The 16752-nt window shown below is 35.8% G+C and overlaps 1 protein-coding gene across 8 annotated transcripts in view; it reads right to left on the bottom strand.

Annotated features, from left to right (window-relative positions):
* The window catches only part of FBXL20 (F-box and leucine rich repeat protein 20), a 56093-nt gene that overhangs the window by 10429 nt on the left and 28912 nt on the right, over positions 1–16752 (bottom strand). For all 8 annotated transcript variants that reach the window (XM_081932130.1, XM_081932134.1, XM_081932132.1 and 5 more), the window contains 8 exons: positions 15091–15145; positions 12927–13001; positions 11485–11579; positions 9691–9759; positions 8801–8896; positions 8014–8140; positions 2986–3060; positions 832–962 (listed from right to left, as the gene is read on the bottom strand). In XM_081932130.1, coding sequence (XP_081788256.1) covers positions 832–962; positions 2986–3060; positions 8014–8140; positions 8801–8896; positions 9691–9759; positions 11485–11579; positions 12927–13001; positions 15091–15145 — 723 coding nt within the window. The remainder of the gene's footprint in view (positions 1–831; positions 963–2985; positions 3061–8013; positions 8141–8800; positions 8897–9690; positions 9760–11484; positions 11580–12926; positions 13002–15090; positions 15146–16752) is intronic.

Raw genomic sequence — 16752 nt, 5'->3', positions numbered from 1 at the left:
ATCAACAAGCACAACCAATGCCAGACCTAAATCCTGACGGAAAGGGGTTCAGATAATCTGTTTCATGGAGAACCCTCTGAAGCTTTCAGGCAGCCACCTTTTCCATTACCTTCCCTAAGAAGGGAAGATTGGAAACAGGATGAAAATTGTTCAAGAAGATGGGATCAAATAATGTTTTTTTAAAGGATTTATCATTTACAAGGACTGCAATTGGTTCGAAGTTACTGAATTATTCGGATAGTTGTGGCAACTATTCACATAGTACACCATTTGAAGTTTAAACATGGTAATTTCCATAGCTTATTGGAAAAAAACAATTTACCTTTCTCATGATTTGTGTTAGGGGACAATTGGTAGTTGTGCATTTAATATGCCTGTCCTGGCAAACTCTAGCTTGTTCTGAGCTCAAAATGTTCCCAAAATACTTGAAATAGCTAGTTACACCTGAAACCCATGTTTTGCACTCAAAACTGAGGGGTGTGTTCAAAGCTGAAATGGTTATATTTAAAAACATTTTACATACTCTTAATCCTGGTATTTCTAAGTGATGAATCCTAAGGAGTTTTGAAGATTTGAGATTTTAAAAAATGTAAATAAAAGGTAAAGTATTTCAATAATAGTGAAATATGATTGGCTCAAAGAATATGCAATACAGTGATAGTCAAAGCTGAAGGAATTCAACAGGAGTTGTGCCTGTCCTCATGTCTAACAAAGTCTAACAAAGGACAGAGTATCCATCAAACAGTTCTGTAAATTCTAAAAAGTTCCAAACAGGCACATAGTCCATATGTATGAATCTTAGAGATCAGAAAGAAAAAAAAATCTGCTTACCTAAGTTTTGGACAATTTTGCCCTAACGCATTCAAGATGGCATCAGTGATGTTGGAACAGCCAGAAGCACATAGAGATTGCAACTTGTGGCATCCTCTACATATTGTAATGAGGCCATCATCTGTTATTTGCTAGAAAAGGAAAGAAAGTCAATCATTTATAGCACAATTGGGGGGATGTTGTGTTCAATTTTTTCTGAAAATTCTAAAATTAAATGTTAAAAACTATTTGCTGGTGAAACAGTTGGATGAGTGACTATTTGTCAACTAAAACCAGAATGCCAACTGCATACAATCACCCCAAATCAGTTCTTTTTTTGGATAAAGATTCCATTTTTGGCATCACCACAAACTGGTTCATGATAATTTCTTGGAAGAAAAAATGTGCTTGCTCTTTCAGATCTTTTTATAGACGCATAAAAACAGACTATTTTAACACATGTTGAAAACAAAAAGGAGACAACACCCACAAAGCATGATAATTCAAAATAAATATTTTTCCCAGCCTGTTCAGCAAACAAACTTTGAAAAAAATTCATATACAGGGAAATGAAAGCTTGATAGATTTACCAGATCAAATGCTAATATCACAATGGTTTTGGAAGATTTTCCAAGATATTAGTGATATTTATTATTTAAAAATGTGAAGAAATAGTTGCCAATTTCAGTTTAGAAACATTCAGTCATTGAATGGAGTCAACCAAAGTCTTCAGAATCTGGGCATGGAAAAAAAATACTTTTGCTTTATCATTATAGTGACAGTGAATATAGTGGTTTTTGGATTGATTGGTGAGAGATAAGAAACTAGGTCATAAAAGCATTTGGGCCAAAATCCCCCAATTCAAAATTTAAACTATGCTAGGAAAAATGACAGTTGATAGAAGGTATTAGGCATGGAGTACCCACATGATTTTAAAACAAAAAATGTCAGAAAATAAGTCTTACAAAACTCTCTTTTTAAATGGATTAGTAGAAAGAGGGTACTGGCGGGATAGATGCAGTTTGAAATCAAGGCAGGTAAACAACTATAAGGGAAGGCTTATTATTATAATAATAAAAATTCTATTTCAAAATTGCACAAGCCTACATGTGGACACATGCACAAACATACACACTTATTAATCAGTAGATTGCTGTAGAAACCTTGCTACCCAATAATTCTACTTAGATATTGTTTCCACACTTGTTTTGGTGTGTAAATGAGAAAAGCAGGTGAAGCACCAAGGGATTCAGAAAGTGCAGCATGAATCCTTAATCCTGGAAATTTGATTGGCTTGTTTGAAATTTGGGGAATACATAGGAATTGCGAAAAATGACTTCTAGGAGAAGCTGTCCATTTACAAAGTAACTGCCCTAGAGAATTTAATCAATTAAAAGATAAAAGTTATTAGTGAGATACCTGCTACCTCCTTTTTATTTCACAATCTACCTTTATCCTTTTTCTGGTCAATAGATACATTTGGAAGCAAACTAGTAGACTGCAACCATCTGTTATATTTATGGGGGCCACTGATGGCTCAAAAGTATTCTTGGAACCAATGTTTTTATCTGCCACTCTTCCTTGCCCCCTATACATACATATGTGCACAACACACACACATGCGAGCGCACCCGCACAAACATGTAAAATGGTCATATGGGACAGAAAATAGAAGGGTGTCATAGGAAAAACAGAAAAGAGAGATAGTGCCAGTGTTAACTTGGCTTCCTAACCATGCAGATTTGCCAATTAAGTAATCCTATGATTTGTTCCTAAATCTACTTTATTTAAGGCTTGATCCCTTTTTTCCTTAGTGATCCTAATTCAGAATATGAAGGCACAAGGTCCACCCCCCCCCCAAAAAAAATGTGGTTAACAAGTTACATCTGTAACTATGGTAAGAAAATCAATTGCCTAGTTCATGAAAATACTAGTTGAACTAGGATAATATAATGTACAGATTTTGACCGACCTACTCCCTCTGGTACATGTTATTGCTTACATTTTAAACATTTTCTTATACCCCATATTTTTCCATTATAAAATAAATAGTCATTCTGCTAAACCAATACTGATAACATAAAACATTGAATATGGTATGGAATAGATAATTTACAAAGCTGCCATAGTATAAGAAAGGAGAAAAGACTGGGTTTATAAAGGCCAACCTCTTACCAAGCATGTTTGCAAATTCAGAGTCACTAATTCAGGACAGTTTGCACCAATGTATTTAAGAGCTTCATCTTCCAGCTAAGAGAAAGATAGAAATAGAGAAAATAGACAATTTCCTAGGTCTCTTCATTGTACTTTTCACTTATAGCATGAGTGGACAATATTCAGTCAATCATGCTTTTCTTACTCCTGCTGCCTCACTAAGATACCGATGTTGTAATTCACAACAAAAGCCAGAAATTTGGTGATATATTTCAACACAACACAAAATAATTTTTCTTTCACCACCCTACTTTTAAAAAAAGCAACTGATCCCATAAGAAACTGCAAATGTTGTTATACCGTTTCCTCGAAAATAAGACCTCCCCGGATAATAGATCCAATCGGACTTTTGAGCGCATACACTAAAATAATCCCTCCCCCGAAAATAATCTCTCCCTGAAAATATTGCAAAACAGCAGCAGTCATGAGGTGACCACTCGCCACCTCCTGCACCTCCAAAATAATATCTCCCAGAAAATAAGGCCAAGTGCTTATTTCAGAGATCAAAAGAAAACAAGACCCTGTCTTATTTTGGGGGAAACACGGTATGATTAACCTCCTTCCTGTAGCTTTTGAATTTTGAGTATATGTTGCTGAAAATAAATCTCACTCACTTATGCATCAACTTGTCAAAATTATAGCAATGCTGAAAAAATAACTTTGTGAAGATACAACTTTTACAGTGTCTCTCTATAACATGTTCACTATTATGGGGAATACACATTGAAAGGAATATCTAGTATTAGAAATCCTGAGTGTGTTTGACAAATAACTGATGCTATCATGTATAGAATAGAATAGAATTCTTTATTGGCAAAGTCTGATTGGACACACAAGGAATTTGTCTTTGGTGCATATGCTCTTAATGTACATAAAAAATTTCCATTGTGTACCCATTTCATTTCCCGTTGTGTGCTTGCTTACTCAGATAGTCCTCTACTTATAACCATAGTTGAGCCCAAAATTAAGCAAGAGAGTTGCTAAATGTATTTTGTCCCATTTTATGACTTTTCTTGCCACAGTTAAGTGAACCACCGCAGCTGTTAAATTAGTAACGCAGTTGTTGAATGAATTTCACTTCCCCATTGACTTTGATTGTCAGAAGGTTGCAAAAGATGATCCCATGATCCCAGGACACTGCAACTATCAAAAATACATGCCAGTTGTAAAGCATCTGAATTTTGATCATGTGACCAAGGAGATACTGCAATGGTTGTAAGTGTGAAAAATGATCAAAAGTCAAAGTATCCAGTGTTATTTTAACTTCAAATGGTCACTAAACAAATTGTTTTATGACTATCTGTAATCCCTTCCTCTTCAATGATTATAAATATAAATATTAATTTCCTTTATGCAGATTATCCCAGTGCCAGAATGAGTATTTCAAAAGGCAGGCAATAGGTAAAAAGGAAATCTACAGTAAAATAGTAAGAACCAAACACAGTCATATAATTTCCCACATTAACAACTTTATCTAGTGATTGTGTTGCCAGTCCTAATTGTGATCGCTGAATAAAGATCATCAATCACAAACACCAAATATGTATGATCTCTGGCTGCAATCAAATTTCCCATCTCTGTCATATGAGTGTAACAACAAATGCTATCCAAAATTTATTTTTCAAAAATAGTGCAGGATTTTGTATTAAGGACTTCAAGTCACATTTTATTTCCAAGGGAAAACAAAGATGTTTTCCACAATATACACAAACAAAAAATACACATTATTTTTGCAAGAATGTATTTGAGTTACAGCAGCCATTCAAAAATATGATGAGATCCCCCACAGATGAAAATATGATTAAAAAAATATTAGAATGTGCAGAAATGAATAGATTAACACTTGCAATTAAAGGAAAGGAAGGATCTAATTATTATAATATACAGTTGCAAGAAAAAGTATGTGAACCCCTTGGGATTACGTGGAGTTTTGCATGAATTGGTCATAAAATGTGCTCTGAACTTCATCTAAGTCACAACAATAGAAAAACACAGTCTACTGAAAATAATACTACACAAACATTAGATGTTGCCATGGTTTAATTGAACATAACATGTAAACATTCAAAGTGCAGGGAGGAAAAAGTATGTGAACCGTTGGACTTAATAACTGGTTGACCTTCCTTTGGCAGCAATAACCTCAACCAAACGTTTCCTGTAGTTGCAGATCAGACCTGCACAACGATCTGGAGTAATTTTGGACCACTCCTCTTCACAAAACTGTTTCAGTGTAGCAATATTCTTGGGATGTCTGGTGTGAATCGCTCTCTTAAGGTCATGCCACAGCATTTCAATCGGGTTGAGTTCAGGACTCTGACTGGGCCACTCCAGAAGGCATATTCTATGCTGTTGAAGCCATTTTTGTGTTGAATTACTTGTATGCTTTGGGTCATTGTCCTGTTGCATCACCCATTCTCTGCGGAGATTCAGTTGGCGGACAGATGGTCGTATGTTTTCCTGCAAAATGTCTTGATAAACTCTGGAATTCATTTCCCCATCAATGACAACAATCCGTCCAGGCCCTGAGGCAACAAAGCAACCCCAAAACATGATGCTCCCTCCGCCATGTTTTACAGTGGGGATGAGGTTTTGATGTTGGTGTGCTGTGCCTTTTTTTTCTCCACCCATAGTGTTGTGTATTTTTCCCAAACTCAATTTTGGTTTCATCTGTCCACAGTATATTTTGCCAGTAGTGCTGTGGAACATCCAGGTGCTCTTTTGCAAACTTCAAACATGCTGCAATATTTTTTTTTGGACAGCAATGGCTTCCTCCGTGGTGTCCTCCCATGTACTCCATTCTTGTTTAATGTTTTCCTTATTGTAAATGAGTCAACAAAAATGTTAGCATGTGCCAGAGATTTCTGTAGGTCTTTAGCTGACACTCTAGGGTTCTTCTTTACCTCATGAAGCATTCTGCACTGTGCTCTTGCAGTCATTTTTACAGGACGACCACGCCTAGGGAGAGTAGCAACAGTGCTAAACTTTCTCCATTTGTCTGTCTTACCGTGGACATATGAACATCAAGGCTTTTGGAGATACTTTTGTAACCCTTTCCAGCTTCATGCAAGTCAACAATTCTTGATTGTAGGTCTTCTGAGAGCTCTTTCCTGCGAGGCATGGTTCACATCAGACAGTGCTTCTTGAAACCAGTAAACCCAAAACAGGTGTGTGTTTTTAAAGGGCAGGACAGCTGTCAGCAACACATCCAATATCATCACACTGATTGGAGTTAAGGTTGGCTCACTTCTGGTTCCAATTAGCTCTTGGAGAAGTCATTAGGCTAGGGGCTCACATACTTTTTCCTCCCTGCACTGTGAATGTTTACATGTTATGTTGAATTAAACCATGGCAACATCTAATGTTTGTGTAGTATTATTTTCAGCAGACTGTGTTTTTCTATTGTTGTGACTTAGATGAAGTTCAGAACACATCTTATGACCAATTCATGCAAAACTTCACGTAATACCAAGGGGTTCACATACTTTTTCTTGCAACTGTATGGGAGCTATTCTATTAATGGTTACAGAATAAATACGAAAATAATGTATCATAATGTTAAATAAATTAAGAAGAAAAATGTTATAACAATAGATATGTTGAGTTTTAAGTACTTGTATTAAAATAAGAATAGATATATATAACAAACATGGTGGTAAGCTTTAACTATTATGACACAAAAAATGTACCCAAACAACACACAGTTTAATGAATGATGAAAAGTTTGTATTAAAAGAAAATTTTAAAAAATAGGGGGGGGGGGGATATGATAGCACCGGACAAAGGGGAATGGAGGAACTTACAACTGATCTGCAAAGAAGCAGCGGTCAGTGTCCCTGCAGTCACATGATCAAGATTCAGGCATTTGGCAATTGGATTATAATTACAATAGTTCCAATGCCCTGCACTCTCTATTTATGCCCTTCCCTGCCTGCTTCTCACAAGGCAAAGTGAATGGGGAAGCCATTAGCAGGGAAGGTTGCAGGCTTCTCCTGCCACTTTTTCTTTGAGAGCCTGTTATAGAGTATGAGATCCCGGGGCTCACCCACTGCATAACACATGCATGTAGCACCAACTCTCCTCGCATGCCTTTGCACCAGCACCAGCTCAGCATCTGCCCATATATTTCATTTTGTCCCTCCTTTGGCATCCTTTCTGTAGTGATTCCATTCCATTATTTATTTGATATTAGTGTAACTCTTATGCTGTGGTAGGTTGTCCTGCAGGGAGTTGGTCATGGTCAGTTGTCTCATGGCAAGTTGGCTGCAGTGAGTGGCAGCAAGTTGTCATAGATCCTGCAGTATCTGCCTTTGCATCTGGTCGTAGTTTGCAGTATCCCCAACCTGCCCAAACTCATATCCCATCACAGCACTTCCCCACCCAACTATATTTTTCCACAAAAGTCATTTCTACCTGGCCACATTCCATAACATTTATCTGCCCTCTGGCCTCTTTCTAGACTGCCTGAGGAAAGGCTTGTGGTGACTGGGACTGCAACCTCCTGCCAACTTTCCCGATTTTGCATGTTGGAAGTTGGTAGGAAATTGCAAGTTGCAATCATATAAGGTCCCTGTTTAATTTTGTGCAATCCTTGCTTAAAGATGGCAACAGGGAATGCTGGGACTGCTGTTACTAAACAAATGCAGTCACATGATGTTGCACTTTAGGTCCATAACATTTGGTCCCAATTAGTATTGCAACCCAAGGACTACCTCTAATGTTCTGATTTAAAGAACAAATTGTGCAAACAATATTGTAACATTTTTGGATAGTCTGAGATGACAGAACAAAATAATAAATAGATTAATAAACTTGCTTCTTTAGTATTATTCTTTATTCAATTTTCAATGTCTCATACGTAAGTCATGAGACACTGTATGAAACAAATCAGCCAATCCAGTTTTCCAGACTACTGAACTTTCTGAACAAATCCAGCCAATCCAAATTCAGCTTTCTAGACTACTGATCTTTTCGTGGAGACTTGTACAGTACCTGTGTACAGCCTTTAAGAAACAGAGCTTTGAGTCCACCACAGCCTCTCACCAAATTTTGGATGCCATCTTTTGTCACTTGGTCACACCACGAGATATTGAGTTGCTCTAGTAGAGGGCACCCCTCACTGAAGGGGAAAAGGGATGAACATAGAAAGAAAATGCAGGTGTACATATTAACTCTAAAGATAAACATCTTGCTTCAGGAACCAAGGTGGGTTAACCCTTGCTTATGTTTATTGTTCTAAACCTGTTTATTTATTGTTCTAAATGTTAACAGTTTTCTTCTCTGATACAGCCTTAATAGACAATCCAATTGAAAGCTATAGCTGGAACAAACAGAATAGCTATAGAAAATGGTCTGTTTTTGCATTCTTATTAGGGATTTGAGATGAGAGAATCTCTGATTTGACTCATAATTCTCTGTTGGCATATTTCTTATAACATTTCCAATGTAAATCTTGTTGACCATGGCTGCTGAAAGATTTATCAAAAATCCAAAACTTACGAACTGTTCTGGGATCAGAAAACCATTTACTGGCATACAAAAAGTCATCCTGTGTCCTGCTTATCTGAGTCTCAGGCTACATTAACTACAAAAGAACCACACATTTATTCCTTCAAGATATAAACTGGGCCAACTGCACTACTATTAGTACTTTGGACAGGGAAGAGAAGGAATGCATTGCAAAGGCATCTGACATATTTAAAACAGAGATAATCATTATGAGTCTACTTTTATTAACCTTATTTATGTGATTAGTTTTATGAACAATCTGAACACTCACCTCAGTGCTTTCAGTGACAGGTTGGTTATTGATGTGCAGGAAGCTAGATCAAGATGCCGTAACTTTGAGCAAAATTTACTAAGGCTAGTACATGTACTGGAAGAAAATAGAATACCCACAGGTTCATTTTATATTTTATTTTAAAAAGTAGGAAAAAGCATTGGAGACATTTTCAGATGGATGACAACAGCTAATTCTAGCAATTAAGATATTGTGCCGCTATTCCATCTTACCTTCTTCACTGATTTTCTTGTGACAAGAAATAAAATTAAAAATGGTTGAAAACACTGGAAATTTACAAATGGGAGATGATACTAAACTGAGTTGAGATATAAAGAGATGAAGATGGCAGTAGTGTGTATGGAAATTGGTTGAGGGTGCACTGGAGGAGTTTGGCACAAGGAATTTTTTGGATGTTGATAGTGGTTTGTGGAAATGGAGAACTGTATCAAGAGGAAGGCAGGCATGATAGGCTTGATGACAGACTTGAGAATTGTTAGAGAAGTATAAATGTGGAGAGATTGGAAAAGAAAGAAAGCATGAATGAATGGATGGATGGATGGATGAGGGTACTGGTAAAGAGATTAAGATGAGCCCTGCCACTAATCTATTCTAATCCCATTCCTACATCCTTTTTTAATCATGAAATAAGAAACAGAACAATTACATGAAAATACCATATTTAAGCAAACTAACAACAACAACAAAGGACCAGGGGGAGGCCGACAGGGAAGACCATTGGGAAGAGGAATCATAGTGCAATCTTATATACGTCTCCACAGAAGACCAGACTAATTTCCAATGAAGTTTACTCTCAGTTAAGTGCTATAAGACTGACATTTTAAAGAGCTAATGCAATATTTCAGAACTCCAAAACAAAGATCACTTACGCATCTGTAATCTTGGTGCAGCCATTTAGATTCAACACTTCAATATTTCTGCAGTTTTGTGCAAATGTCCTTCATGCAAAGAAACATACATTCTTTCAGGCTTTTAATGAAAGGTTTTATTGCAATGATTTGACTTTTAAAAAATCTCGTATGCATTGAAAAGTAAAGCTAGCAACATCAACTTTTAGTAGTATTTTGACAATACGATGGGAGAAAACCAAGTTTTTTAAGAAGCAAAAAAATCCCATGAAACATAATTATATTGAAAATTTGTATCAATGTTGAGCGCCTATTTTTAAAAGTCACAAATGTAGGAATTCAGAGGTTATATATCATATAACCTCTGAAAAATAAGTTTGTCAACCTCTAATGCAGAGGTGGGGAATGAGTGCCCCTTTATCACTTGTGAACTTCAACTCCCAGAACACCTGGGCCAGCTTGGGCCATCACTTCCCACCCCTGCTCTACTGAGATAAGCATCACTGGATTGATAGGTATTTATTTTAGTTACTTAAGCAATATAACAGATACTGTGTATCTTACCAGGAGTGAGTTGAGGACGCATCGGACAGAAACTGTATAGGTAGTCCTCAATTTACAACAGTTCCTTAGTGACCGTTCAAAGTTACAATGGCATTGAAAAAGTGACTTATGACCATTTTTCATTTATGACCATTATAGCATCCTCATGATCACGATTTACATTTGGATGCTTGACAACTGACTCACATTTATGACAGCTACAATGTCCCAGAGTCATGTGATCTCCTTTTGTGACCTTCTGACAAGCAAAATCAATGGGGAAACCAGATTCACCTAACAACCTTGTTACTAATTTAACAACTGCAGTGATTCACTTAACAAATGTGGCAAGGAAAGTCGTAAAATGGGGTAAAACTCACATAACAAATTTCTCACTTAGTAACATAAATGCTGGGCTCAATTGTGGTTGTAATTTGAGGACTACCTGTTATGCTATACCTGACAGCCTATGACTTCATCTTAATTTAACATTTTTCAATCTAAGATGAGAATTCTATGCTCATTCAATTATAAGCATATCTATAGGCAGGCCATGAAAGCAAGTATTTTAGTATGCTCCAAATTCATTCTTCTAGATCAAAGCTGAAGCCAGTCTGTGTTTTTGTGCAGAATATAGTCCATTCTCCCATAATTTTGTTTTTAGATTAATATCTAATTGTTCTCAATATTTCTTTAGATTTGTTTTTAACTGTTTTGTTGTGTATTACCCAGACTTCTAAATGTTTCCTCATTACATTACTGTGTAGTATTGCGTGGAAGTAAATCTTCTTAGAGTTGTGTGGAGATAAGAAACATCTAGAGCAGGCTTACATAAAGCCCACAAACAGCTTTGTGAAGCCTACCAATATTTCTTTAAAACTGATGCCCCCCCAAAAACATGTTACCAACTACCTCCAAGGTTTACTAGTGTTGCTGCTGCTGCTGCTAGTACCAGCCTTTCTGCTAATCCACTAATCATGGAATAGTTAATTGGCACTTTGGGGCCCATGAGGAATTTTAATTTATCAATGCAAGCAACTCAATGAGTTGTGCAGGACTGATCTGGAAATAGGAGTGAGAAAGAATGCTTCCCTTCTATAAATAACATCAAAGTTACACTTTAGTTTGATGTTACAGATAATTATGATAATGCAGAAATCAAATATTTGAGGATTCTGCAGCCTCAATTTCTGTACCCAAAATTAGCTACCTGCCCTATCATCTCATGGCCAGTTCTCATAGGTGTTAAATAATTTGTGTTGACCTCACTACCTCAATGCGTTGTCTCCCACACCTAGGCATCCACGTAGACTCAGCTTTCGAAGGAATCCTCCACATCTTTTAGAAATATTCTCTACTACACGCCCCTGAAAGAAGAAGACGAAAATCTTCTAAATTAATTCTCTTGCTTAATTTTACATGCAGCAAACAACTTTTTTTCTTTAAACCATCTTTTCCTATTTGATATATTTTTATCACATCTTGTTATGATATATTTTTATCATATCTTGTTATCCTCCTTCACCTCTGGGCATTTATTCTATACTTAAATTATATTTGGAATGATATGTTTTGTGGAATGCCTGCATTCATTTGGTTCATAAACAGGGGTCTTTAGGATCAATTCACAGAAGCTGAAGCTTATATTGTAGTGCTACATTTGTGGCACTATGATGCTTTTCTGTGGCAAACTGATCAGCTGAATATTTTCAAGCATAAGTACAAAGCATAATTCAGTATGTTGTTATCCAATTCACGTGTTGTTTATTGTGCTATATTCTTTCTCTGTTTGTGCCTACAAAAGACCATGCAGCTAACTTAGCCACATAATTATACATTCCATGGTCATATGATTATATAGATGGAAATGTGTGTGTGTGTGTGCGTGTTTGTGAGGGGGGGAGAGGGAGAGAGAGGGAGAAGGGCTAGTTCTCTTAGAGAAAGCTGACTGGCTATCTTGTTACAGTTTGTGATGGAAACAACAGAGGGATTTTGTTCAGTAGCATACACTTGGGTGCTAAAAAGGCAGAAATTAGTTAATTTGGCTACAGGAACTGATAAAAACAGTGAGACATTTATAAAGGGCAAAGCATCACAATTACTTTTCAAGTGCATGCAGCCTCTGCATGTTTTTTTTCTATTGAGGTTTATCCTTACAGCACTGGCTGTCACATAAAGAACAGCATAAGGAGAAATGCCTGGAGACTGTTTAAAACAAACAAACAAACAAATCCTCAAATGGCCTCCTTACTACTTTCCATTACTTTTCTAAAAATCTAAACCCATCTTTTAATATGGTGACTATTAATGATACTCTAAACCTCTATAGTTTGATGCGTAACCTCATGCTGTTCAATGCTATTTATACCTCAAAGATATATTCATATAATTATAAGGCACAATGTTCAAATCGAGAGTATTATTACCTCCCTCAGATAATCGATTCTTTCTTTAATATTTTCAGGTTAGGAACATAAATCTTTGTGCACAGAAGATATTAAATTAATTCATATAGAGATAAGCATTCACAGTATAAATCAATGTAGTGTTCTATTAAAAGCATACTATAGCTTTAAACGCTCTTTGGAATGAGTAGTAAAAATTAACAATTTGTCTCTGAAGATCTGAAAAGATGACATAGCTTATTATTAATCTGAGGCAGTACAGTAGTTAGTTTATCTAGAGACAATCTTTTGCATGTCACTTAACTATACCTCAATGTCCCTTTGGAAATCAAACAGGTCAATGCGTTGCCAATTGCTACCATCCAAAGCTAGGACATTCCATGCCTGTAATAAAATTGGCAAAAAGTTGAAAAATTGTCAGATATATACCTCTAAATATAGAAAAACTGAGGGCAGATATAGCCTCTCTATTCATTTGCACCAGTCCAAAGCTTCTGTCCTCTAGTAATACTATCACTAAGTTAACTTCTTCATGAGAACCAATACATTCAAGCACGAACAGTCTAAACATGCATCAGTTTAAAAACATGCAGATTTGAGTTAATCTTTCTGTAGCTAACCATTTTAAATCTTACAAGAAATTATAGAGAATGCATACATGCATGAACAACTCACAAGTGACTCCTGTACATTTCCGTTGCCCAAATAATAATGCCTCATTATGTTTTTGGAGTACAGGCTCTGTGTAATTAATATAATAATACAAAATACAACAATTGCCTGAACTATCTTAATTCAGATAATATCATTTAAAGCCCAGGTGTTAAAATCATTTAAAGCCCAGATGTTTAAAGCAGCAGAAAGGCTTCTTTATGAAATATGAGGAGCTGCGAAGAATCTTTAATTTAATCAGTGAGCAGATTATATATCTGCTTCCCCCTTTTTAAAAAGATGTCTATGTTGTTTGATCACACTGATCCTATATTTGATGCTTTGAGAAATCCTTTAAATGCTTTTATTGCTTTTGCAGTAATGCTTCTAAGCAATTCATTTTTCACAAGTATGTCTCCCAGAGCAGATTTTATTGATTCCAACAAGGTTATGCAAATCCTTCAGAAGAGTTGTGATGTATTAAAGCAATTGGGCCTTTTCTTAAGCTTGTGCAGCTGTTTTAGAAGGTGCTCCAACTGGCCTCTGCGTGCATGCACCAGGTACTGCAGACTACCAATTCTAAAGAATATGCATAGCCCTAGACTGTAATATTCCAACCTTTTGACTAATTTGACTTCTTTTTTGGCATTTTTTTTTTAAAAATGGGGCAATCGGAGCAATAAGCCCCTAAAAGTTCAGATAACTTCTCAACACAGTACTATATCCATATTCAGTATTTTGTAATCTCATTGGAAATTATGGGAAATGAAGTCTAATACATCTGGAGGGTAGCAAATTTGGAAAACTTGTAATAGGCATGTAATAGGAATGTGCTACTGATGTGCAGGATTATTAAATCACATTATCCAATTCACACTGTGAATTATAACAACTGTGCTATTCTGCTCATGGTCTTGTCCATTCACCATTAAAAATGATTTCCTCTGAGGTATACTATGTGCATTTCTACAAAAGTAATGAACCATACAGGAATATAGGAAAATGTTCTCAGTAATGATCTTCAGTTTTAAATTTCTATTCCTGATGATGTCTAGCAAAATATGAATCTGAGCATCTTAAAGACTTTTCCCCCCAGACAAACATTTCATTATTGAGCCAAGTATAGCTCACATAGATTTCTCTGTGTTCTCTATGAATAGTTGACTTACAATCATTCATTTAATGATCAAAATTATGATGTGCTAAAAAAAAGTTAGTCCTCACACTTTTGACTTAGCATCCACACATATGATCAGAATTTGGGTGTTTGGAACTGGCCTGTATTTACAATGATTGCAGCATCCTGGGGTCATTCAATCAAGCAAAGCCAATGGAGAAGCTGGATTTGCTTAATGATCATGGTAATTCACTTAAGATCGGAAAACATGTTATAAAACTGGGCTTGACTCACTTAATGACTATATCATTTTAGCAATGGAAATTCTGCCCTCAATTTTGGTCTTAAATTGAGGACCGCCTCTATAAAATCCATTTTGTTAGTCCTCTCCCATCCATGCCCTCAAAAATTGTTGCTACCAATGACCTGTGTACATGATTTATAGGTGAAGTGAATGTATTAGCTGCAGGCTCATCATTTTCCAGCAACGTAAGTTTCTGCATGTTAGAGTAACAAAATGAGTGGACATTTTTGATACAAAAACTGTGGAGAAAAAATGGGCTCACACTGAATATTACTTAAGGCTGACACACCGCTGGGTTTCATATGCTGATCTATAATCAAGATTTGATCTGATTTCTGGAGATAACCTGAAGATACCCAATAGAGAAAGCCTTACCAGTACTAGTATGCAAATATTCTTACCCTGGAAACCTGCGCACAGCGGCATAGAGTGACCACATCCAGAAAGGAGAATATTCTGTTAAAATACACACACAAACAAATAACTAAATGTATATGTCTGCAAAATGACTTAAGCATCAAGTTTTGTTTGGAAACCTAGTTTCAATATGCAGGCTTCAATTCTGAAAAACTAAAAGTAGAATGTGACATTTAATAAGTAAAAAAAAAAAAGTCAAGTGAGGGGTCACTTATGTAAAGTTACAATTGAGTAGTATAATTGTTGTTTATTACAACAATAATTTATAGTTTATTCTATATATTATTTCAAGGCATAATATTGTTAATTTATTTATAATTGAATAATTGAGGTATATTGGAGAAAAAATTTACAATTATATATTTCATTGTTTAAAATAATGCAACTGGATCGTGTGTCTAACTTTTAGTTAGCTGGAGAATTACATCTTCTGCTTCTGCATTCTTTGTAATTTAAATCCACAAACCAAAATTAGTAATTATTAAAATTAGTGAAATTAGTGAAATGAAGTCGTGAAGACAAAGATTAAAATTACTGATAGAAACAATCTAAATTATAATGTGACATCTATAAATGTGACATCTATCAGTTCCAAAAGTTCTATTATTTGGAATCTCAAAACAAAAACTACCAGATTAAATCACAAAATTTGTAATACATCGCAAAATATTGTTTTAAAATATGATGACACGTAAACATTATAATTCTATCCTCACTCTTGATATCATTTCATTATGACTTCATTATGATGCAATTAAAAGATAGCTTTTCACAAAGATCTTGACTTTGAAGGTCAGGGGTTGACTCAGGGGTTGCCACAAAGAAGAGGGAGTCAAACTATTTTCCAAGGCACCTGAGGGTAGAACAAGAAGCAATGGGTGGAAACTAATCAAGGAGAGAAGCAACTTAGAACTGAGGAGAAACTTCCTGACAGTTAGAACAATTAATCAGTGGAACAACTTGCCTCCAGAAGTTGTGAATGCCCCAACACTGGAAGTCTTTAAGAAGATGTTGGATAGCCATTTGTCTGAAACGGTATAGGGTTTCCTGCCTAGGCAGGGAGTTGGACTAGAAGACCTCCAAGGTCCCTTCCAACTCTGCTATTGTATTGTATTGTATTGAAGAATATTTGATTATTAGAAAGGTATTCTTTAGGATATTAAAGTCCATATTCAGCCACTGAGAATCTTAATTCAACATAGTTCTAACATCTGAGATTTTCAATTGACATTTCCTATTGAATGTACTAGGCCAAGTATATAGATATAGAGCTATATAGGATATATAAATCTGGATATAGATCTGTGTTTTATTCTGGTAAGTTTAAAAAGGGTTAGTTTAGTTTTGGTTTTTGCTGAAGCTCTGGTATGAGCATTGTCTGGACGTAAAAGTAAAAACTAGAGTCAGATTTTTGCTCCTCTTTAACTGTTTAAATTGAGAGCACAGTATTAAAATAGTTACATTGTCAAGTTCAGACAGAGTAGCACAGGACTAATTTAAACCATTTCTCCCTCACAATAGAAGGGTTGTAGGACAACTCGCCAATTCGCCGCAGGATAAGAATTACACTAATAGCAAAAACAATAGCACTTAGGACTTATATTTCTTAGACTTAGACCTTTCTTAGACTTAGATTAGACATTTCT

This window comes from Natrix helvetica, assembly GCF_964273705.1.
Source record: "Natrix helvetica genome assembly, chromosome: Z".
In the NCBI taxonomy this organism is placed as follows: Eukaryota; Metazoa; Chordata; class Lepidosauria; order Squamata; family Natricidae; genus Natrix; species Natrix helvetica.
The sequence above is the reverse complement of the archived record's forward strand: the minus strand, read 5'-3'. Positions and strand labels throughout refer to the sequence as shown.